Source organism: Adiantum capillus-veneris, chromosome 10 (assembly GCF_014529385.1).
Source record: "Adiantum capillus-veneris isolate H3 chromosome 10, ASM1452938v2, whole genome shotgun sequence".
NCBI lineage: Eukaryota > Viridiplantae > Streptophyta > Polypodiopsida > Polypodiales > Pteridaceae > Adiantum > Adiantum capillus-veneris.
This window is the reverse complement of record NC_140940.1, coordinates 109,073,343-109,096,826: the sequence shown is the minus strand read 5'-3', so window position 1 is coordinate 109,096,826 and position 23,484 is coordinate 109,073,343. Positions and strand designations below refer to the sequence as shown.

Sequence of the window (23,484 nt, the reverse complement as noted above, 5' to 3'; positions counted from 1 at the left end):
GACCAAGAGCTCGATTGACGAGCTGTCGATTTGTGCTAGCTCCACATGATGCATACTATCTTCGAGAACCTTGGCGAGGCCAAAAATATGCCAGATGGCACATTCTCCGATGCGGGTAAGTGGGCTCAGACCTGACCCCCGGAAAAACTTCAATCGACCATAACTTGCTAACAAGAGCTCCAATCTGCAATCCGAGAAGACCAGCATGCTCCACAACTCGAGCTCTACACATGTATCCACTGACACCTGCCTGGGCTGCCTGTCCCCAGTTGCCCTATCCATCAAGGATTTGCTACACACTCTACCTTTAAACTTCAGTATCTTGCACACCAAGGCTCCGTTTGATGAGCCGTCTGGACCAGATTCTAGAGCATCTCGAGCACTACATCTCAGGACACTCATAGAGCACTTTGGACATCTTCATCTGCTACCCCAACTGATCCCTCTTTGAGTGTCGTTGGCCTAAAAATCCGCTTTAGACATACTTTTCTGCTACCCTTTGGCTGCCCAAGTCCTTGGCACCTGTCCTAGCCTTCTGCACTGCACTTGCTTGCTGCCTCTGCCTGGCATAGACCATTTCCTAGCTTAGAGAAACTAGTTGCACCAACGTAGCCTCAACTCCTGTTATATAGAATGCTCCAACTACTAGTGATGCACCTTTCACTAATATTACTTCAAAGATTGCTCGTGAGAGAGCTAGTGCTCATGATAGAGCAATATCCAATAATGAGACACTGAGGAGATCTACGCGTGTAGCTCGTGCCCCTAAGCGTTTTTAGCGAGGCTTAAACTATTTGCTAGTGATGGACTACGGTGAGCCTTCCTGCTACCAAGGATCTATTCATATGGAAGATAGCGTGAAGTGGGAGCTGGCTGGCTGCCTCGATGTGTTCACTATAAGAGACAAATATTAGAATGTACTAAGTTTTATTTTCTTGCAATGCTAGTTTATAATTTTTTGTATGCAGGTAGACAAACTTCGCCAGAACTAATCTTTGTTGTCACGTGACACATCCAATCCTATGTGTCCGTGGACAAGCTACAACATGATCAGGGTTCGGTTCAGTCAGTCGAGTCAGTCTAGATTAGAAGTGATCTGGCACTTTTTATTCGTAGACCGTGCATGCCTAGTCACTTAGTGTAGATGCATATCCAATGGTTGCACACAGCATGATCATAAGCATTCCCATCAGAATCCTTCAACGAATTTTCCAGTGCATTTAGCTTATTTTACCTATTTTTGGCATTTTTCACTTATTATTTTTAAGAGACTTTTGTTGGAAAGTAGGTAGGGCAAATTGAGTAAGTTTGTATATAAGCAAACCAAAGCTAGCACTAAATGGCATAAGAGGCAACAGGAGCCAAGCTCAGCAGGCAACTTCTCAACAAGACCCCTTGGCAGTTTCCCCCTCCAAGCAAGAAGCACCATCAGACCCTTGCCTCTAGCGTTTCTCATCAGTAGATCATCGCCAGAAGCAAGCTCAGGCCTAGTGTTTTGCATCAGCATCATTGCCAGCAGCAGCAGGAACTCAAACCTAGCATTTTCTGCAAACTCCCATATCTAGCGTTTTTGTAGAGCTTTCCCTAGCGTTTTTGCACATCATTGCAATTTTGTAGCGGTTTCAGCCACAACAGTGCAACGTTTTCAGCAATGAATAACCTGCAAGTTCAGCCCTAGAAGAGTAGCAGATTCAACCCGAAAAGACTGTTTTCAGCCTTAAGAAACCTCAGTTTTCAGCCCTAAACCTGCAGATTTTCAGTGTTAAAGACCTACAGAAACAGCCCCAGAATCAGCGTTTTCGGACTCATAGTGTTTTTGGACAGCAGATACTCACTTGCAGATTTCAGCCTTTAGACCGGTGTCACCATCCCCGTCGTCATCGTCGACATAGCCTAAACTTGCATCAGTCCCATGCATTCAGTTTGTACCAGTTTGTGCAATCATAAGTAGACCACTCTCGCCGACGAGAGTAAGGCCTTTGGAGGAGGGTTTTACAACGTCTCTGGTGTCGTATCTCTCTTCTCTCTCTATCTCTCAGTCTCATACACTTGCACGCACAATGTCCATTCATTTTGTTTGTGATCATATGTCACGTGACACATCCAACCCTATGTGTCCGTGGACAAGCTACAGCATAACAGGGTTTAGTCAGTCCAGTCAGTCTAGATTAGCAAGTGATCTGGCGCTTTTGTTATTCGTAGACCGTGCATGCCCAGTCACTTAGTGTAGATGCATATCCTCTGGTTGCACACAGCATTATTATCAGTATTTCCATCAGAATCCATTAGAATCAGTCAAGAGAATTTTCCAGTGCATTTAGCCTATTTTACCTATTTTTGGCATTTTTCACTTATTAATTTAAGTGACTTTCCAACAAAAGTAGGTGGGGCAATTTGGGTAAAAAAATATATAAGCAAACCAAAGTTAGCACTAAATGGCAGAAGAGGCAACAGGAGCCAAGCTCAGCAGGCAATTTCTCAGCAAGACTAAGCCTTGGCGGTTTCCCTCCAAGCAAAGATCCCCATCTCTTGCGTTTTCCAACAAGCACCATTACCTAGCATTTTCAGCATCTGCACCATCGCCAGCAATCCTCAGCATTGGCGTTTTTGCATTAGATCCTCCCGCAGCATCCCACAAGAGCTAGCGTTTTTGGTTACCATCAGCCTAGCGTTTTTGACAGAAGCTTCCCCTACCGCTTTTGGATCCCAGCACATGCAGCAATGCAGCGATTTTCAGCAATAGAAGAGTAGCAGATTCAACCCATAAAGAGGTAGCAGATTCAGCCCGGAAAGACCATCAGTTTTCAGCCTAGAGACACCTCAATTTTCAGCCCTAAACTTGCAGATTTTCAGCGTCAAAGACCCACCAAAAACAGGCCCAATCTCATTGTTTGCGTGTGTGGTGAACGGTTTGGCACTCCGTCTCTTTGCTCATCTACATTGCATGCACAGTCTTTGAGGAAGACAAGATTTTTTCCACTCACTTTGCATGGAATAGCTATGTTCATGTTTTTGTTTTGGAAGTGGTTTCAGGAATTTTCAGCCATGGAGATTCTTGAAGAAGAAAGAAGCATGACACTCGACGAAGTTGAAGCATTGAAGGAGCCACAAAAGACTTTGTGTCTCTTTCGGCGCGGCCCAAAGAAGCAAGCCTTGCAGACCTTCATGAAGTTCAAGTACCGCACAACCCACACATCAGAGTGGGCCGGCGAAGAGTCCCTTCCAGGATTCCGGATGCTATTGGCGATCTCCCTCGACGCCATACAGTTCGGTACCAGTACCTCACCTTGAAAAGGAGGGGATGTCACGTGACACATCCAACCCTATGTGTCCGTGTACAAGCTACAGCATGATCAGGGTTCGGTTCAGTCAGTCAAGTCAGTCTAGATTAGAAGTGATCTGGCACTTTTGTGAGTCTATTCGTAGACCGTGCATGCCTAGTCACTTAGTGTAGATGCATATCCTCTGGTTGCACACAACATGATCATACGCATTCCTATCAGAATCCTTCAGGGGAATTTTCCATTGCATTTAGCCTATTTTTGACATTTTTTGACATTTTTCACTTATTATTTTTAAGAGACTTTTGTTGGAAAGTAGGTAGGGCAAATTGAGTAAGTTTGTATATAAAAAAACCAAAGCTAGCACTAAATGGCAGAAGAGGCAACAGGAGCAGCTTGTATATAAACAAACCAAAGCTAGCACTAAATGACAGAAGAGGCAACAGGAGCCAAGCTCAGTAGGCAACTTCTCAACAAGACCCCTTGGCGGTTTTCCCCTCCAAGCAAGAAGAACCATCAGACCCTTGCCCCTAGCGTTTTCTTATCAGCAGATAATCGCCAGAAGCAAGCTCAGGCCTAGCGTTTTGCATAAGCATCATCGCTAGCAGGAACTCAGACCTAGCGTTTTTGCAAAGCTTTTCCTAGGGTTTTTACAGATCATAGCGTTTGCAGTTTTGCAGCGTTTTCAACCACAGCAGTGCAGCGTTTTCAGCAATGAATAACTTGCAAGTTCAGCCCTAGAAGAGTAGCAGATTCAGCCCAGAAAAACCTCAGTTTTCAGCCCTAAACCTGCAGATTTTTAGTGTCAAAGACCTACAGAAACAGCCCCAAAATCAACGTTTTCGGACTAGTCGCAAATTTCAGCCCATAGCGTTTTTGGACAGCAGATACTCACTTGCAAATTTCAGCCTTTCGACTGGTGTCATCATCCCCGTCGTCGTCATCGACATAGCCTAGACTTGCATTAGTCCCATGTATTCAGTTTGTACTAGTTTGTGCAATCATAAGTAGACCACTCTCGCCGACGAGAGTGGGGCCTTCGGAGGAGGGTTTTACAACGTCTCTGGTGTCGTATCTCTCTTCTCTCTCTATCTCTCAGTCTCATACACTTGCACGCACAGTGTCCATTCACTTTGTTTGTGATCATAGCACTCTCTCATTAAGAACAGAAGGCTCTACCTTCCATAAGAACAAAAGGAACCTTGCACACAATTTGGAGCACTCATCTTCAGCAAAGCGCAAACATTCATTCCGTTGCACCTAACATTTGCAGACGAGATTTGTATGTTAAGACAAGCGAAAGAAAAGACAAGAGGTATTCTTTCACTATCTTATGTATTTTGCTTTTTGTTGGAATGTGCGATTTTTTCTCTCGCAAAATTCTTAGCTCAAACCAACGCGGATTCTTTGCAGACTCCTCTATGAAGCAAAGGTGCTTCCACCATAACGTGTGAACCGAGCCTTAGTAGAAGTGTATAATGTTTATACGTACAGTGATTGGAAAATTCTTGCTTGTAAACAGAGTCAAAAAGACTTTCTTTCTCTGAACCACTGCATGAATCATGCATCAACTGTTTCGGCGATTTCCTTAGCAAAGATTTCTGCAGATAACAAAATAAGATCACAGAGAGAGAGAGAGAGAGAGAGAGAGAGAGAGAGAGAGAGAGAGAGAGAGAGAGAGACCTTTGGTATGCGAATAAAATCATGCAACGACTGTTGCGATCTGCTCAACAAATATTTATGCAGATAACAAAATAAGGTCACAGAGAGAGAGAGAGAGAGAGAGAGAGAGAGAGAGAGAGAGAGAGAGAGAACCTTTGGTATGCATCTAATACTTATCGAGACTACGTATAAATTAAAAATAGACTTTAGAAAAATGAGCAAACATCACATTTGCATGCCCCTCGGACTAGCACCATGGTAGAGAGAAAGAAAGTTTTCTTTTGGCCTTGTCTACGAGCAAGAAATTTCAACCACTGTACATGTAAACATTTTACACTTCTACTAAGGCTCAAGGAGACGTGGTGGTGGAAGCACCTTTGCTTCACAGAGAAGTCTGTAGAGAATTCGCACTGGTGTAAGCTAAGAATTTTGCGAGAGAAAATATCATCCATTCTAACAAAAACCAAAATATATAAGACGATTTTAAGATAGATACGTGGCCAAAACGTTGGAGTTGTTTGATTCTTTTTTGACTCATATGACCAAGCCGGTTATGCAACAACTCAGCAGACGAGATCGGCAACATAGATTTAGTTTTTTTTCATAGAAGAGACATATAAAGAGTACAATGAGCCATACTTTTAGCCTTTCAAGATAACCAAATTTTTCTTGCAAATTATCGATAACAAGGCCAGCCATCTCACATGTGCCTCTATAATTCGCAAGGAAAATTTGGTTATCTTGACGGGCTAAAAGTCTGGCTCATTGTACTCTTTATATGTCTCTTCCGTGGTGAAAGAGAATTTAATCTATGTCGATCCCGTCTGCTTAGTTGTTGTATAACCGGCTTGGTCATATGAGTCAAAAAAGAATTAAATAACTCCAGTATTTTGGCTACGTGTTTGTCTTAAAATTTTCTTGTATATTTTGTTTTTGTTAGAATGGATCATATTTTCTCTCGCAAAATTCCTAGCTCAGACCAATGCGAATTCTCTACAGACTTCTCTGTGAAGCTAAGGTGCTTCCACCGCAGTGTCTGAACCGAGTCTTAGTAGAAGTGTACATGTACAGTGGTTGGAAAATTCTTGCTTGTAGACAAGGCCAAAAAGACTCTCTTTCTCTCTACCATGGCGCCAGTCCGAGGGGCGTGCAAATGTGATGTTTGCTCATTTTTCTAAAGTTTATTTTTAATTTGCATGTAGTCTCGATAAGTATTAGATGCATACCAAAGGTCTCTCTCTCTCTCTCTCTCTCTCTCTCTCTCTCTCTCTCTCTCTCTCTCTCTCTCTCTCTCTCTAACCTTATTTTGTTATCTGCAGAAATCTTTGTTGAGCAAATCGCAACAGTCGTTGCACGATTTTTTTCGCATACCAAAGGTCTCTCTCTCTCTCTCTCTCTCTCTCTCTCTCTCTCTCTCTCTCTCTCTCTCTCTCTCTCTCTCTCTCTCTCTGTGTGTGTTCTTATTTTGTTATCTGCAGAAATCTTCACTGAGCAGATCACCGAAACAGTTGATGCATGATTCATGCAGTGGTTGAGAGAAAGAAAGTCCTTTTTACCCTGTCTACACGAAGAATTCTCCAATTAGTGTATATATAAACATTATACACTTCTACTAAGACTCGTTCACACGTTATGGTGGAAGCACCTTTGCTTCATAGAGGAGTCTGTAGAGAATCTGCACTGGTCTGAGCTAAGAATTTTGCAAGAGAAAAAATTGTCCATTCCAACAGAAACCAAAATACATAAGATAGTGAAAAAATACCTCTTCTTTTGTCTTTTCTTTCGCTTGTCTGAACATACAAATCTGTCTGCAAAGGTTAGGTCTGGCAAAGTTGTGTCTACCTGCATACAAAAAATTATAAGCTAACATTGGAAGAAAATAAAAATTAGTACATTCAAATATTTCTCTCTTATAGTAGTGAACACATAGAGACAGTCAGCCAACTCCCGTGTGCCAGAGCTATTTGTATGCATGTAATACCTTTGGGACATCCTCAAGACAATACACAATCCCGTATGTATCTCTATATATAACATACACTGTCTGCAAGCCTCCGTCCGAAAGACACTACAAGCAAAAAAACACAAAGCTTCATTAAATAAAGCAACTTTAATGTCGAACCAAATGATAGAAATAAATAGGTTAAATGAAATAAAGACAATGATCCTACCATGCGTGTCTTCAAACCTGTGTATTGAGTTCAGGAGCACATCTCTCTTTGTCGACGGAAGAGTGACTCTCGCCTCCGATTAGTTAATCTCTCTATCTGCAGATACCTTTGCCGAGCAGATTGCCTAAAGAGTTGGTTCCATATTCGAGCGACGATGAAGGGGAGATCAATAGGGTAGCTCGCTAAACAATGTATAGTTGGTTTTGTATGAGAGTAGCAATGAAGGTTCATGATATCTTCATTTTTTAGTCCAATTCAATGAAAATTTATTTTTTGTATACTTATGGATGGGATATAAGGCCTTGTATACAAATTAGCTTCTCATTAGTGTAGGTTAGCTATGTTCATGACAAGTTTAGATCGAGTCTATAAGGCATCTCGGCGGGTTTCTATGCTTCCTTTTTCTACCATGTGTGGTACAATCATGCATGCATGTGTGTCCATGCTTGGCTTGATCAAAAATCAAGTGCAAGCTATCTTCCAAAATAGGACTCATAGTAGAGGAACTTGAGGCAGGGGTGTTAATGGCATGATATGAGACAAGTTGCTTCTACATTGCCTAAACTTGGCTTTTGACACATCTTGTTGCTTCCTACATGGACATGAGCATTCGCAAGAATCACCGTCTCTAAAACACTTTCAGGCAGCGAGAGCTCGTCATTCATCGGCTTGGACTAAGTATCGAATGAAAAGTCTAACTTGCTCGCACGAAAACTCAAGCACTGGTCCACGCACAACATGCACGTCTTCTCAAGGTCAGGGAAATAGATGAACTCATCCAATATGAGAGAGGTGTGCAACCTTTATCTCTAAGCTATGCATTCAAGCTTTCACCTTCAGTAAAGGGGTGTGGATTTGGCATGATATGTTACCTTGATTGCACCCTCAATGCGACTCAAGTACTCAAGCAATAGTTGCAACCCTTGCATCAATGGGTGCCACATGCATATCCTTGAAGATGTCATAAATTTTCAGGTGGGGTAGCTCAACCTCAGTGGCACTATTTTGCATATACATGAAAAAATAAGAGGTGAATGGTTGAGATAGAAAGCCGGTGCCAATCTCTCTCTTCTACATGTTTGTATCCACTTCTAGCTTGAGACCGACAAAGAATCAAGCCCCATAAAGGACTCCTTCGAATGGAGCAAGGCGTTGTGTGATACGTCGGTTCCCCTTGTGAATTAAGCACAACATGTCATAGAGACTCCAACGGCCTATGTGGATGGGAAGCTTCATAATGTACTTCATGAGGCATGCCTCAATGTAACAAAAACTTCCCTCAAGCTATCATGATATAGACTAGGATCCCTGTCAAGAAATCATGGACCTTGTCACCCAAGTAATGGATTCGATAATAGAATTTTGAGAAAGCAACAAGAGGCTCCATGGCTAGCACAAGTGAGAACTAGAAGGCTTGCATGAAAGGAGGCTATAAGCACAAAGTGACAGTGACTAAAAAGCCACTTTTATAGCACTCCCTTCCCCCTAAAAAAACATCAATTGGATCAATAGGCAAAGCCCTACACCACTAACATACCTATATATGGTAACCCTAGTTCCATGCGCCACTAAATAATACACAATTTGACACAAATACGAAGGAAATTTAAAATGATCACTCTCCTTCTCTCTACCTTATAAACATTGAGCATGTACAACTCAAACCTTTTCTTGCCTGAAAAAGATTATTGTATTTTAAATGGTGCCGCATAAGTGCACTAAAACAAGATTGGACATGCAAAACCACAAAGTTACTATACAGGTGAAAGCTACAAAGTGCATTTTACAGAACCCAAATGAAATTTTCCACCTTTGGCAATTCTTAAATCGTCATGGACATCTTCATATTTTCTATAACCAAAACAATATTTGTCAATAGAAAAGTGACTAGGATTGAAAAAAAGACATTACCACTTAAAAACAACATTAGGATTGAATAGGAGGGAAGCAAGAAAATGCCCGTAAAAAGCTTTCTTTTGAGAAGGTCAAGTGTAATTCCTATAGATTTCCACAATGACGAGAAGCTAGGCAATGCTCCCCATTCCTGCACGTCGCTAATGAGAGAGAACCTAATGAAATCTTTTGACAATGCGCAACGGTTGCCCTACGATCCTGTTTAACTTCATAATGCAAAGCAAATGTTAATGACAATGCAAAGCAAAAGACATTAACATGGTGATAGGTGCCTACCTTTAGAAACTCAAAGGCTTTAGCAAATATCGAAGAATTGCAAACTTTTTCACCTACACTGATGTGAAGCTAATTTGTATACAAGGCCTAATGTCCCATCTGTAAGTATGCAAAGAATAAATTTTTCATTGAATTGGACGCGAAAATGAAGACATCATGAACCTTCATCGCTACTCTCATTCAGAACCAGCTATATATTGAGCTACCCTATCGATCTTCCCTTCATCATCACTCGTATATGGAACCAGCTCTTTAGGCAATCTGGTCGGCAAAGGTAACTGCAAAAACCCAAATAAGATCAATGCGAGAAACAGAGAGAGAGAGAGAGAGATTAACTAATCGTAGGCAAGAGTGACACTCTTTTGTCGGCAGAGAGAGATGTGCTCCTGAACGCAATACACAGGTTGAAGGCACTCATGGTCAGATCATCATCTTTATTTCATTAAACCTATTTATTTCTATGGTTTGGTTCGACATTAAAGTTGCTTTATCTAATCAAGCTTTGTGTTTTTTGCTTGTGGTTTCATTCGGACGGAAACTTACAGATAGTGTATGTTGTAAAGATACATACGGGATTGTGTATTGTCTTGAGGATGTCCCAAAGTTATTACATGCATACAGATAGCTCTGGCACATAGGAGCTGGTTGGCCGCCTCTATATGCTCACTATAAGAGACAAAGTATTAGAATGTACTAAGTTTTATTTTCTTGCAATGTTAGCTTATAATTATTTGTATGCAGGTCGACACAACTTTGCGAGAACTAACCTTTGGAGACGAGATTTCGTATATTCAGACAAGAATAAGAAAAGGCAGAAGAAGAGGTTTCTTTATAAAACTATTTAATATATTTTAGTTTTTATTGGAATGGACGGTTTTTTCTTTTGCAAAATTTCTAGCTCAGACCAGCACGGATTCTGTGCAGACTCCTCTGTGAAGTAAAAGTGCTTCGACCGCAACATCTATACCGAGCCTTAGTAGAAGTGTATACTGTTTATATATACAGTGGTTGGAAGATTCTTATTTGTAAACAAGGTCAAAATGGCTTTCTTTCTCTCAACCACTGTAGTAATCATACATCAACTGTTTGGGCGATTTTCTCAACGACGATTTTTGCAGATAACAAAATAAGATGAGAGAGAGAGAGAGAGAGAGAGAGAGAGAGAGAACTTTGGTATGCATCTAACACTTATCGAGACTACTTGAAAATTAAAAAAAGAAATGAGCAAAGAGAAAATTTGCATGCCCCACGGACGGGGGCCATGGTACAAAGAAAGAAAGCCTTTTTGACCCTGTCTACAAGCAGGAATTTTCAAAACACTGTACATCTAAACATTATACACTTCTACCAAGGCTCAGTTCAGACGCTGCTGTGGAAGCATCTTTGCTTCACAGAGGAGACTGTAGAGGATTCACGTTGGTCTGAGCTAGAAATTTTGCGAGAAAAAAAATCGCCCATTCTAACAAAAACCAAAATACATAAGACAGTTTTATAAAGAATACCTTTTATTTTGCATTTTTTGTGGCTTGTCTGAACATATAAATCTCGTAGGCAAAGGTTGGTTCTCGCCAAGTTGTGTCCACTTGCATACAAAAAATTATAAGCTAACATTACAAAAAAATAAAACTTAGTCCATTCTAATACTGTCTTTATAGTGAGCACATAGAGGCGGCGAGCTAGCTCTTATGTGCCAAAGCTATCTGTATGAATGTAATACCTTTGGGACATCCTCAAGGCTATACACAATTTCGTACATATCTCTACAACATACATTGTCTACAAGTCTCCGTCCGAAAGACAATACAAGCAAAAGAACACAAAGCTTGATTAGATAAAGCAACTTAATGTCGAACGAAATGAAAGAAATAAATAGGTTTGAAAAAATGAAGACAATGATATAACCATGCATGCCCTTCAACCTATGTATTACGTTCAGTAGCATATCTCTCTCTATCGACGGAAGAGTGACTCCCGCATGTGATCAATTAGTCTCTCTCTCTCTCTCTCTCTCTCTCTCTCTCTCTCTCTCTCTCTCTCTCTCTCTCTCTCTCTCTCTCTCTCTCTCTCTCTCTCTCTCTCTCCCCAAGCCCTCGCTCCGGCAGCCTTCATACACCCTCGCCGAGTTCTTGCTCGCTTGCTCTCACCCTGTGCCAAACTTCCATACCTAAAGATTGGATATAATTTTTCAGTAAGAATGCATAGGGGTAGAAGCATGTTAACGTGCTACGCTTTTTATGCTAGTTCACATATATGAACAAGCATACCTAGTTAGCATAAGTTTAGGCATGTAAGTCACTATATTAGTAATCATATTTAAATCCTCAAAAAGTACAATAGAATAATCAAAAGTGGTGGCCTATTGAATTTAGTCTTTGAAGCTGTTTGTTGGCACCCATGGGCGTTACAGAGGAGAGAGTGGGGAAGTGATGAAGCGAAAGGGTAGGAGCAGTGTGGAGTCTGCAACAAGGCAGCGCATGGAAGGCATTTGCGTTCTCCTCAGCAGTCAGCAGTAGCTGCTAAGCAGGAAGGGAGCTCGGAGTTCGAAGAAAAGAGCTCCAAAGAGCCGACTACCTATCTTATACACAGAAAACGCAAAACCCCTTCTGCTTCTCCATCTCCCTGCAAAAGGGCAAAGCTATCTTCGTCTCACGATTCCCTAATGTCCCATTTCAAGCAGACAGTCAAGGTGGAGAAGCATGACTCCGGTACTCGACAGTCAAGGTGGAGAAGCATGACTCGGGTATACTCTCTCTCTCTCTCTCTCTCTCTCTCTCTCTCTCTCTCTCTCTCTCTCTCTCTCTCTCTCTCTCTCTCTCTCTCTCTCTCTCTCTCTCTCTCTCTCTCGTGCGGGTTCTGTGTGTTTTCACTTCTACCACAAGAAGCTTCATGCAATACAGTTGAGCACATTTCCATGCAATACAGTGGAGTACATTTTCATGCAATACATTTGAGCAATACAGTTGAGCACATTTCCATGCACATTTGAGTAATACAGTTGAGCACAGTTCCATGCAATATAGTTAAGCACATTTCCCTTTGCTAGATACAATACAGTTGAGTACATTTCCCTTTGATGTGTGCAGGCCGATGCAAAGCTCCGAAGGTCATGATCCCCATGCACGACAAATTATGTAAAACTTTGGAAGAGTTCAATGCTGCTTATGGCCTTTCCATGGAGGGTTTATATCCCAAAATGGTTAGGTGGGAGCATGTCACTGATCCCGAATGGTTCAATGTGTTCAAACAAACAAAGGATCCCAGCCAGTACCGCATCAAATGTAGTACCATCCGCACCAAAATGTATGAATTGATGATGAAACTGCACTACAGTGTATACCAGAAGGCCCCAACCAACATGGAAATTTCCTCTGCATTTGCAAAGGGTTTCGTAAAATAATTCACTCCTGCCGTGATTGCAAGCGGGACAGCCATTAGGTTCAATTGGGCCGAGTTTGCGGTGCAGTACTTGCATGATATTTGAGAGAAGGGCTATTATGAGGGCCATGTTAACAAGTGGAGAATATACAATCTTCAGCTTCCAGCTTCAAAAATTGAGGATGAGTCTATTGACATCTACGAGGAGAACATGGCAGTGGCAGGAAAGAGTACTACCAAATCTACCAAGGCCACACTTCTGCCCAGCGAAACCGCGAAACGCGTTCCAGCTGGCATGAAACGCGAAACGCCTGAAACGCCCAAAACGTTTCAGTCGCTGGGTGAAACGCCGCCTCTGAAACGTTTTAAAAAATTTGGGGGTGTTTTTCACAACCTGGGGGACGGGCAGATTTTTGCCTGGTTTTTTTTCCCCTGCGGCTGCAAATGTGAGCCTTTAACCTTAGGCTATAGCCTTTGAAATTTAACGCGACTCCTGACTCTGTTGACTCGCTGACGCGTCGTGGGCAAGTTGCAAGCGAGAGAACGCAGAGGGCCAGAGGTAGAGCTACGGTGCTACCGGCTGGGAGTTGCAGCTTCAGCCTTCAAGCTTGCGAGGTAAGTACAGTGTACTAAGGAATTGGCAATTGATCTCTCTCTCTCTCTCTCACACACACACAACAGCCAACAGACAAATTGACAATTCAATTGTCAATTTGTCTGTTGGCTGTTGTGTGTGTGTGTGTGTGTGTGTGTGAGAGAGAGAGAGAGAGAGTTATCAAATTATCATTTATAAATTGTGAAGACTCACGAGTCAGTGGTCACTCGTGACTCACGTCCCGACTCCGGTCAATTTTCTCGAAGATTTTTGCGGTCAATTTTCACATGTGTTCACTGTTACATGTTTCAAAATTTGCAGGGCTGAGGATCTTCGATCATGGTGAGAGGACAAATCAGGCAGCCAGTAATTGAGAGGGATCCATGGGAGTCTACAGTTTTCATTTCCAAATATCACAAATCTAGCTCTCGCAGGGTTGTATGTAAGCTGTGTGGGGATGTGCTCACAGGAGGTGTGACCCTCTTGAAAGCCCATTACGCTTGGATCGGAAGCAAAGGGAGAGATGCATACAAATCTGTCTCCGAAGAGTTGTGGCTTTCTTTTGGGGGTGAGCGGGCGAAGTACATCAGTCTTGTCATGCGGCATGCCCTCTCTCGAGTCCCCAATAGGTGAAGAGGCCCTATTAAAGAAAGTCCAAGATGAAAAAGGTAAATTGGCTGCTCAAAACCCTCCTTTGCCTATGGTGGGTGCTACTTCTAGTACTCCACGAGCCTCAACTTCAAATATCCCTACTACATCTAGTACTCCACAAGCCTCGACTACAAATTTCTCTTCCACCTGTCGTGCTCCAAATGTTACTGCTAGTGTGGAAGATAGCAATGCAGGAGATGCTACAGAAGCTAGCACTCAAGACGTGGATACTAGTCATGATGCTCCTTCTATTAGCGCTACACAGGTAGCTCCTTCCCAACCCGAAGTGGGACAACTTGGAGTAGGTACGCATAAGAAGAGGGCTCGCACTTCTGGGCGCTCTTCTACTTTGCATGATGTTTGGGCTCCTAGCTTGAAGAAGGCAGCGGAGATTGCCGAGGAGCGTTTTTTTTTACCAATGCAACATTGCATTCCATGCTGCACGCACAGGGGCCTACAAAAGATTTGTGAATGCCGTCTCAATGGCTGCAGCTGCGGGAGCACCAATTACTCCTGCCGGATCCGAGGCACTTCGCACTAGCAGATTGACACGTCAAGTAGACATGGTTCATGAGCAATTGCAAGGTCATAGAGATTCTTGGGCAGTATATGGCTGCACTATCATATCGGATGGTTGGAAAGATGTGCGAAAGCGTCACTTACTCAACATCCTCGTCTCTTGTTGTACCGGCAAAACATTTTTGAGAGCCATTGATGTGTTTGGAGCTGGCATACGAATCACTGGTATGTTTCTTATCCTTATTTCTTGTCTCTTGGAAATCAAAGTGAAGTGTTTCTTACAAGTTACAACTTACAAGATTCGAATGCCAAATGTGCAGGAGAGCTTATTTTTCAGCACATTCGAGATGCTATCGAGGAGGTTGGGCCACAACATGTGGTGCAAGTGGTGACAGAAAATGCAAGCAATTGCAAGCTTATGGGCGAAATGGTCGAAGCTGCATATCCACACATAGTATGGAGTCCTTGTGCAGCACACTCCATTGATCTTATGATGGAAGATATTGGTGCACTACCATGGGTGACTACACTAGTTGATAAAGCTCTACAGCTTATCAACTTCATTCATCGAAAATCATTTGCTCTAGGGTTGTTCACTGCCCATTGCAAATGGGCTCTCAAGAAGCCGGCAAAGACCCAATTTTGCTACATCTTTATTGTCTTGTGCCGGTGAGCTTCTCAAAGGTTTCCTATTCTTTGAATGCACATTTTTTAGACTTATGTGAAGCTCAAATATACATTGTTTTATGTACAGCTTGATGAAATGCAAAGATGACTTGCGTCGTATGGTGGTAGATGAAAGGTGGTTAAATTGGCCAGACTCCACCACTCCTGCTGCTGTGGCGATCCTTGATGGGGTGATTTGCAACAACACGTTTTGGAGGGAGATTGATGGCCTTCAAGCAGCTCTTCAGCCGATAGGTAGCGTTTTACGCTTGTGTGATAGTGAGGGATCCACCCTCGGTCTCCTCTACGAGTTCATGACAAAGTTGAGGGTAGCCATACGTGATTGCACGTCATTGAGCTCAGACAGGTAAGGTTTTTGAAATATTTATCTTTCTTTCAAGTCTTAGACTCTTAACTCTTATGGCATTACATGATTACACATATCGTAGTTTACGTGATTATGTGAACTTGTGACATGTAGAGTAAGCATCATGCTTGACATATTTGATGTACGATGGAATTGGTTTCGCCGTCCTATACATTGTGTAGCCCACATGCTACATCCGGCTTGGAGAAGTGAGACTCAGAGATCCGATCGTGTGCTTTTGACCGGATGGAATGAATATGTGGAGAGAATCTATCTAAACAATGGTCATGCGCAAAATTGACTAGAAGAGGATCTTTTGGAGTATAGAGGTAAAGATCTCTAAAGTCTATACGTATAAGGTCTTAAAGCACAATCATAAATAGCATATTCTAAAGTCTTTAGAGCTTGCAAATTGTGTCTTGATTCTTGTGAGAAATTATACATATAGGTGGCAGGGGAAATTTTTCTCGTGCAATTGCCAAAGATGTTGAAAACCAAGCACTTCCAGTTTCATGGTGGGAAAAATTTGGGGGTTTGACACCCATGTTGCAGTCTTTGGCTTTGCGGGTCCTCTCCCAAGAGGTGAGCTCATCCGGTGCGTAGAGGCTATGGAGCATAATGGGGGACATACATACAAAAGATCGAAATAGGTGAGCTTCTCAATGAGAATTTAGCTTTGGTCATACGTTCATTGCAGTGACTAGTTTATGCATTTTGCCTAACTTGTGGTGTCTTAACTTTTTTGTAGGCTCAATACTCCCCAGCTTGATAGGTTGGCATTTGTTAATGCCAATCTTCGGGTATTGGAGAAGGCGGGCGGATTGGATAGTGCCGGCCCTGTCAGTTGGCTACCAAAGCAAGTGGATCATCGACAGATTGTAGTTGAGGCAGCCGACATCTCACATCTCCAGCCACATACACCTGAGGACGATGTGTATGATTTCATCCGTGAGGACATGATGAGGTTCTCACAACAGACTCGTTCGACTACACGTCGCCGGCGTGGGGAGTCCACGGTTGCTACTACTAGTGCTCGTCCTGAGAGAGCTACTCGAGCACGTAGGCCTAGACGCAGTGTTGCAGAGCTTACTTCTACTACTAGGCGACTTACTCCGACTCCTTCAGAGTGTGAGAGATATGAGGGGAGTCAGTCAGATGGATCTCAGTAGTCTCTTTTTTAGTCTAGAGGAGCGACTCACTAGCGCTCAGATTTGCATATTTTGTCATGCTACTCTATCATTTTGTCATGGGATAGCTTTTTTTGTGTTTGTCGTATGGGTTTTGACACCATCACTCAAGTCTTGACTCTTTACAGTCTTGTGCTATGTAGTCTGTCGAGTCTCGACAAGATTATGGTTTGGATTTCATCTTATTTACATGGAGATTTGACTTATGTGCTTGACATTCTATGTGCATTGTGTTCAAACTTCACTATCTAATCCATTGTTTTGTTTAGTTCTACTAGTAATGTTCGATGAATCAGAAATCTTGAGACTTGAATGTGCAAGTAGTTACTAGTTGTAAGTTGTAATTTCTGTCGCTTTGAGGTTTACATTTTGCTCACTTTCAGTTTGTTACAGTTTAAATTATGCAACGGTCTATATCTTGGATGATGATATCTCCCTCTCTCAAGCATCTAGATTCTAGATTTGGCACAAATGTGTGCAAATGTGTATTGCATTGTGCACACCTATTATGTATATATATAATACTATATATATACCCAAAATTGGCGTTTCGGTCATACGTTTTACCGAGGCTCCTCTCAAAGGTGAAACGTTTCGGGGTGAAATGCCCCATTTCGGGGTGAAACGTTTCGGGTCTGAAACGTTTCACGGTTACGCTACTTCTGCCTCATTAAGATAGTCGACAGGAGAGGAAGCTTCTTCATTTTGTGAGTTGGAGGAATGGCAGTGCATGAAGGCAGCTATCCTTCATATGAAAACACAGCTAGAGTATGATAAACAGAATCTAAACAATGTGCAAGAGGCCCTGGAAGTTGCTAGGGCTTTGAATGCAAAAAATGAGAAGGTCAATCCTATTGTCACAGCCATGAGACAGAGGTTGCAAGCAGCTGAGATGGAGTTGCAAGCTCTATTGCAAAGCAATTATGTGGATGCCCGGTGAAAGATGGAGCTTGAAATCAGAATAGAGACAACCAAAGACAGCATAGAGGCTTTGGGGTTTCCTTTTGGTGAAGATGACCCCATAGATAGTGACATGGACATAACCTGTAAACTTGTAAGTGTTCATTAGTTTCATCTCTGCACTTTATGTTTGGTACATGTGCTCAGCTAACTCATGTACTTACCATGCTCTTTTTGTCTTGGTTTTGTAGATTGAGGTGGACATTGCAAAATCCAAGGTGTAGAACTCTGAAAGCCAACTTGAACTTCCGATTGCGGATTTCTCATGAAAAGATGAAATGTTTGGATTCAAGGGAGTCACATTCCATGTCTCTTCCTTGGCATGACACAGTATCCGAAAGAGCAGAAGAAGGATTGGGCATCAAGCATCGGCATTTCCATTGTGTTTTGCCACAGTTGATTGATTTAGATCATAAAGTCGAGATTCGACCCCATTGTTTGTGTGTGTTTGATGAATGGTTTGGCACTCCGTCACTTTGTTCATCTACATTGCATGCACAGTTTTTTCGACGGAATAGAATTTTTCCAGTCACTTTACATGGAATGGGTATGTTCATGTTTTTGTGTTGGAAGCGGTTTCATGAATTTTCATCCTCAGAGATTCTTGAAGAAGGTAGATGTAACAGACTTGGACATTCCAAGTCGAGAATCTACCGCGACAGCACAAATAACCACTTCAAAACAGTTCACAGTTCACAATTGATTCGACACTGGCCCGGCGGAGTTTCGTGCCTAGAGATATTGGCCCCAAAGTCTAGCGCCCCTTTCGGTATTTCTTTTTATATTAATCTATGTTCAAAGTATAAGAGTGAGGGCAGGCGCTCACACTCAGACTTTGCGTCTAGATGCTTTGTGTTATGAAACCCTACCCACGTATTTAAAGAGTACAAAGGGATGCTTAAAGCAGAGCCCCAAAAGCTTCAAAAGCTGTCCCAAAAGCTGAAAATCAAAAGCTTGAAAAATAAAGCAGTTTAAACTCTCATATGCTTCATAAAATAAAGCAATTCTTTTAAAAAGCTTTTCCCAACTTGCGTATGCTTTTTTTCAGTCAACTACCGTAAGAAAATCAGCGTCCGTACACTGCCGTGAAATGCGAAAATCCGTACTGCAGGGCATGTCAACAGCTATCCGCTTTTCCTGCATCCGTACAGGGCAGCCACGTCAGCATTTTTGCCAAACATATCTCATGTCAAGGGAGGTTGTGTGTGTGTGTACTGGGCAGTCACGTCACCTGTTTGTGACATACCCCCCTCTTGAAAGCATTGTAATCACCCTCGATTACGCCTGCAAAAACAGACAGAAGCCATAAACTATCTTAGCAGACACTGACTGTTAGTACCTACGCACTAGGAACACACATCTAGCACATGTACCAATCGACAGTCACATCACAAGACATCACAGGACAAATCACATTCAACATTCATTCGGATCTTAGACCATGATTTATCGGCAATGCAGTTAGCAATCGTATCTAGATCCACTCAGGACTTCATAGATGCCCGATTGATTAACCCCTATTGCAACCATGTCTATTCGAGATCATTCAGACCAAAATGCTGCAGTCAATTCGTCGATCAGTTCCTGCACTCGCATGAATGCGAAGGTTTGGTGACATGGTAGGTGGGTATTTTCTTGGATGACATGCTCATTTCATCAGTTGGGAACAATATGAACAGGATGTAGAGGAGGTATTAGCTAGATTAGAGGAGAGTCAGTTATACATTGTAGCAAAGAAGTTTAAACTTTTTCGGACTACAGTCTTTTATCTTTTCTATATCATCTCTACAGACGGAGTCTCGCTGGACCGAGCAAAGGTTGAGCAGGTCCTTAATTGGGATCTGCCTCAAACTGTGATCATTCCTAGGATTGTGTCAAGCATATAGTTCTCACATTAAGGATTTTGCACACATTGAAACACCCATACAGATGTGCTAAGAGGGATTAAGATGCATCACCAACGCGTTTTACCCGAGGCAGCCATACTGTCTTTAGAGGCTCTTAAAGTTCCGGTGACTGAGGCTCTATGTCTTATCCTTGCCTCTTGGGATGATCCCTTTGAGGTATGGACAGATGCGAGCAACGCCGCCATTGGGGCTAGCTACAGTAGCATGGCCATCCCGTTGCATTTTTAAGTAGAAAATTAAACAATGCAAAACAGAATTATTCAAGGTATGATGAGAACTTTCGTCTATCAATCATTCCTTACAACATTGGAAGCATATGCCTCATCTTACGGTTGCACCCTAGGCTATGTTGAGTCAAGATCTTCGGTGGTGTCGGGATGCCATCGTAATAAATAGTTGAGATTGTTGTAGGGAGAACGACGAGCATGGTAAACCGTTGTCACAGAAACGGAAGCGTGTTCTTACAACTTTAAATTAGGACTGCATGATACAAAATTGAGAAAACAATGCAGAAAATCGACACAGCACTAGGGTCCAGAAGATGGGCTGGTCCCTCCCCTGAAGGAGATTTTCATTAATTTTCTAAATTTTTACAAGCACGTGAACCCGAAACAGAATTTCATTGTTAATGTCCCGAATATTTATATGATACATAAAGATGCATGGTTTCGTAAGCCTATTGGCTGAAATTTTTCATACCTATAGCCGTGAACGGCTCAGTAAGCTTCGTACTGAGAATTTATGTGTGGAAGCTGCTTCTGCTGGTATGTACTCGCGTAGGGGATGCCCACACAAGTTCTCCTTGGCTGAGTGCACAAATTTTCGTGGCCAACCGGTTCTGCGCTTGTCTGAGTACGACAATTCCCCGTAGAGATGCACACAAGCTCCTATGGATGCACTCTACTTGTGCGGCGGTGCACAGCCTTCACGGACACCAGAACGAGAGAATCGTAGAGAGAGAGAGAGAGAGAGAGAGAGAGAGAGAGAGAGAATTGGCTGAACTGAGGACTGAGAGAGGAGACTTTGTGCGTGAATGGAAACTGTTGCAAAATAGTCCCAAAAGGTAGCACTAGCTGTTCTTTATAACCTTGCGGGAGATTTCGACCATCTGGCGCTGCATGAGAGAGAGAGAGTAAAATTTCTACGCTGGCCTTCCATATTTTCCCACACTATAGCTGAGTTTTTTTAATGTTTAGTAATTTTGGTTGCGTTCAAACTGACTGGCCACTGAGTTTATAAGGTTTTTAACCTTTCCACTGAAAAACATGCATTAAATCCCTGTTTTTTGGCCAATCTGAAGCATTATTAACCCGACCGATTTTATATCTCTTCTGACTCATTCTGCCAGCTCTCGTCGGGTCGTATTTCCACTGTGCCCGGTTGGCCACTTCGTGGGCTGCCACCGCAAAACTATTAAATATAGCTTTTCTTAGCGAACTGGGGACACCACTTATTCATGTGCTTGTTTTGAACTATTCTGCACTACGTCCGTGCGGCTACTATTCTACTAATCTTACTATCTAGACTCGGATAAGTTTCTAGATGGTACATTGCACCGGAAAAATTATCCGTTCATAACTAACTGGTACCAATAAAATTCATAAATTCAGATATTCATTTTGTGTGCATATAAATCATTTTCATTTATCTGTAGCCGTCGCTAAAAATATTACATCGTTTGGGTTCTAAACAGTTGTCCTCAAGTGTAAAGCTTTATGATACTGATCCAAGATGTCTGCAAAATCTTGCAAATCGGATTCAGTCATCCATTGAGAATACTTATGCAGGATGTCTGCAAAATCTTACAATTTTGATTATGTCATCCACTAAGCATTTGGTGGGGAGTAATTCTGAAACTTTACTAAGTACTTACCATGAATAATTCAAAACTTTAGTTGGCGATCCTCATGATGAATGATCCGTTCTGGAAGAAGTATTTCTTCAGTTTCATCTACCTCAAGAAGATCTTCTACAACCGATTCTACAGGAGGTTCGCCAACGAAAGGTCGTAGAAGGCTCGTGTGAAAAGCATTATGGATTTTCCATGTCATAATAATCAATATCTAATTCTCCTAAATGATTTTCTCATATTAAACTGATCATATAATGTGGGCAAGTGCCAGGGGAGAAAAAGATTGAATATTGGTTAAGCTAGCAGACCGGCCACAGTAGGGATCCAAAGGAGGGAAAATAGGGATCCAAAAGGGGGACCATCTGCAAAAGAGCCATGTGCAACAATGGGCCAAAAAGAAGGTTCAGCCCATTAAGACTTCCAAAATGCTAAGGTTCCAAAATTCAAAGGTTATGTCCAAAGGTCAACCCTAGGGGAATTGGATGCTTTGTGCGTGTAAAAAAAGTCTTTGCATATCCCTACATGGGAGGGGAGCGAGCCTTTCTTCTAGGGGATGAGAGAGAAAGCCACACACACACACACACACACACAAGCTCCCTTTACACAAAGGGAATGAGGAACACATGTCAGCTCCCTAGGCCAGATGCCCACAAGGTGTTATGCTTTTTGTTGCTCTCTCCACCCAAGCACTCTTGTAATTCTCATTAGGAATCTATTCTAATGAAATGCCCACTATGTTCATGCTAATTTCCGCTACACACAAGTTTTTAGGCCATTAAATGTTACATTGGTATCAGAGCACAAGGTTTCTCTTTTCTTGCTCAAGAAGGGAGGTCCTCAAGCTAGCTATAAATGGTTGGTATTATTAATTTCCTGTGAGTAAGTAGAATAGGGATTTTTCAGCCTTGCAGTGCGCCTGCCTTCGTGCAGTTAGCGGGGCATCACCGTCGAGAGCTATGGTCTTAATAGTGGAGTCCTACGGGGCTTGCCTACGGCTTAACCACTATTGAGCTATTAGAAGCTTGACAGGAGCCGGTGTTGTTTTGGTGTCGAAAGACCCTCTCTTCTATTCCTTGCAATTAATGGTATTCGAGCCGCGGGTACAGTAGCTTGAGTGCTTTTTCTAAAGGGGTAAAGAGGAGTAGCAACTAGGGCTTGAAGTGCCAAAGTACACCTAAAAAATTTACGCCTAAAAGTTGTTAGAATGGCTGATAATAGTAAAGAGAGTGAAATTAATGTTGATAACTTTGATTTTGCTCATGAGCAACCTACTAATGATGCTTCAATGCTTGTTAACTATCTTGTTTCTAGGCTTCAACAAGCCATGGGCAATCCATCTCTCCAAAGCGAAGTGCAACAGCAGCTCCGTGCTCACGGGATTCTCCAAGCTCATCACCATGACGAGAGAACACCTAGGAAGCCTCCTTGTGAGACTACCAAAAGAGGTCTCTCTCCGATTCGGGAAGAAGAAGAGAATCCGTACGAAGGGCTCAAGAATTTACTTCTTGATGATGCATCTCCTTCCCAAAGGAGAACTCAAGAGCCTCCACCGAAGTAACGAGAAAGAAGTGAGTCTCCCGCCACCTCGACGGAGATGGCTCCACGAAGACGGCGGGCTAAACGCTCTCCATCACCACCAAAGCGGAGAAGACCATCACACTCTTCTCCACGCCATAATTCAAAGAGGGATGATAAAAAGCAAGAGAAGAAAAAGGTTCTCCATCTTCTTCATCCTCTTCCTCTTATGAAAGTGATGGTAAAGACGACGAAGATCAAGACAAGAAAAAGGCGAGAAAGAGGTCACCCTCTTCTCCACCTTCTTCAAATTCTTCACCTTCTGAAGAAAGTGATGGTGTAACCTTTGAACCATCAAAAAGAAGAGGCCATAGGAAATCCTATGTCACATGGAAGAGGTCATCCAAGCTGCAGAAATTCAAAGAGGGAGAGAAGAGCATCTCTTTCCTTACCTATGATGGTACCTTTGGTGCTACGGACAAAGTCTTGGCCTTTATCCAGCAATTCGATGCGGCGTTTGGAGATGAGGGCTTCACGGAGTCCTCTAAGCTACGCCATGTAGCTATGCACTTTCAAAAGTCCGCCA

At 42.5% G+C, this 23,484-nt stretch overlaps 1 protein-coding gene and 1 pseudogene across 1 annotated transcript; one reads left to right on the top strand and one right to left on the bottom strand.

The window, feature by feature from the left end:
* Positions 1-6,573: 6,573 nt before the first annotated feature.
* Positions 6,574-7,779, bottom strand: LOC147449443 (uncharacterized). The gene is made up of 4 exons (XM_086521890.1): positions 7,711-7,779; positions 6,925-7,011; positions 6,706-6,785; positions 6,574-6,628 (listed from the first exon to the last, which is right to left on the bottom strand). The coding sequence occupies exons 1-4, from the start codon at positions 7,777-7,779 to the stop codon at positions 6,574-6,576; spliced, it is 291 nt and encodes a 96-aa protein (XP_086378016.1).
* Positions 7,780-13,611: 5,832 nt separating this feature from the next.
* LOC147449442 (uncharacterized) lies at positions 13,612-16,646 on the top strand (annotated as a pseudogene).
* Positions 16,647-23,484: the final 6,838 nt, after the last annotated feature.

Coding starts and splice junctions, on each gene's coding strand:
- LOC147449443 (XM_086521890.1), bottom strand. CDS start 7,779: ATGAATGACGAGCTCTCGCTGCCTGAAAGTGTTTTAGAGACGGTGATT. Junction 7,012..7,710: donor TTGCGAATGCTCATGTCCAT/GTAGGAAGCAAC, acceptor TTTTGCTTGTAG/TGTCTTTCGGACGGAGGCTT. Junction 6,786..6,924: donor GTCTTGAGGATGTCCCAAAG/GTATTACATGCA, acceptor TTTTGTATGCAG/GTAGACACAACTTTGCCAGA.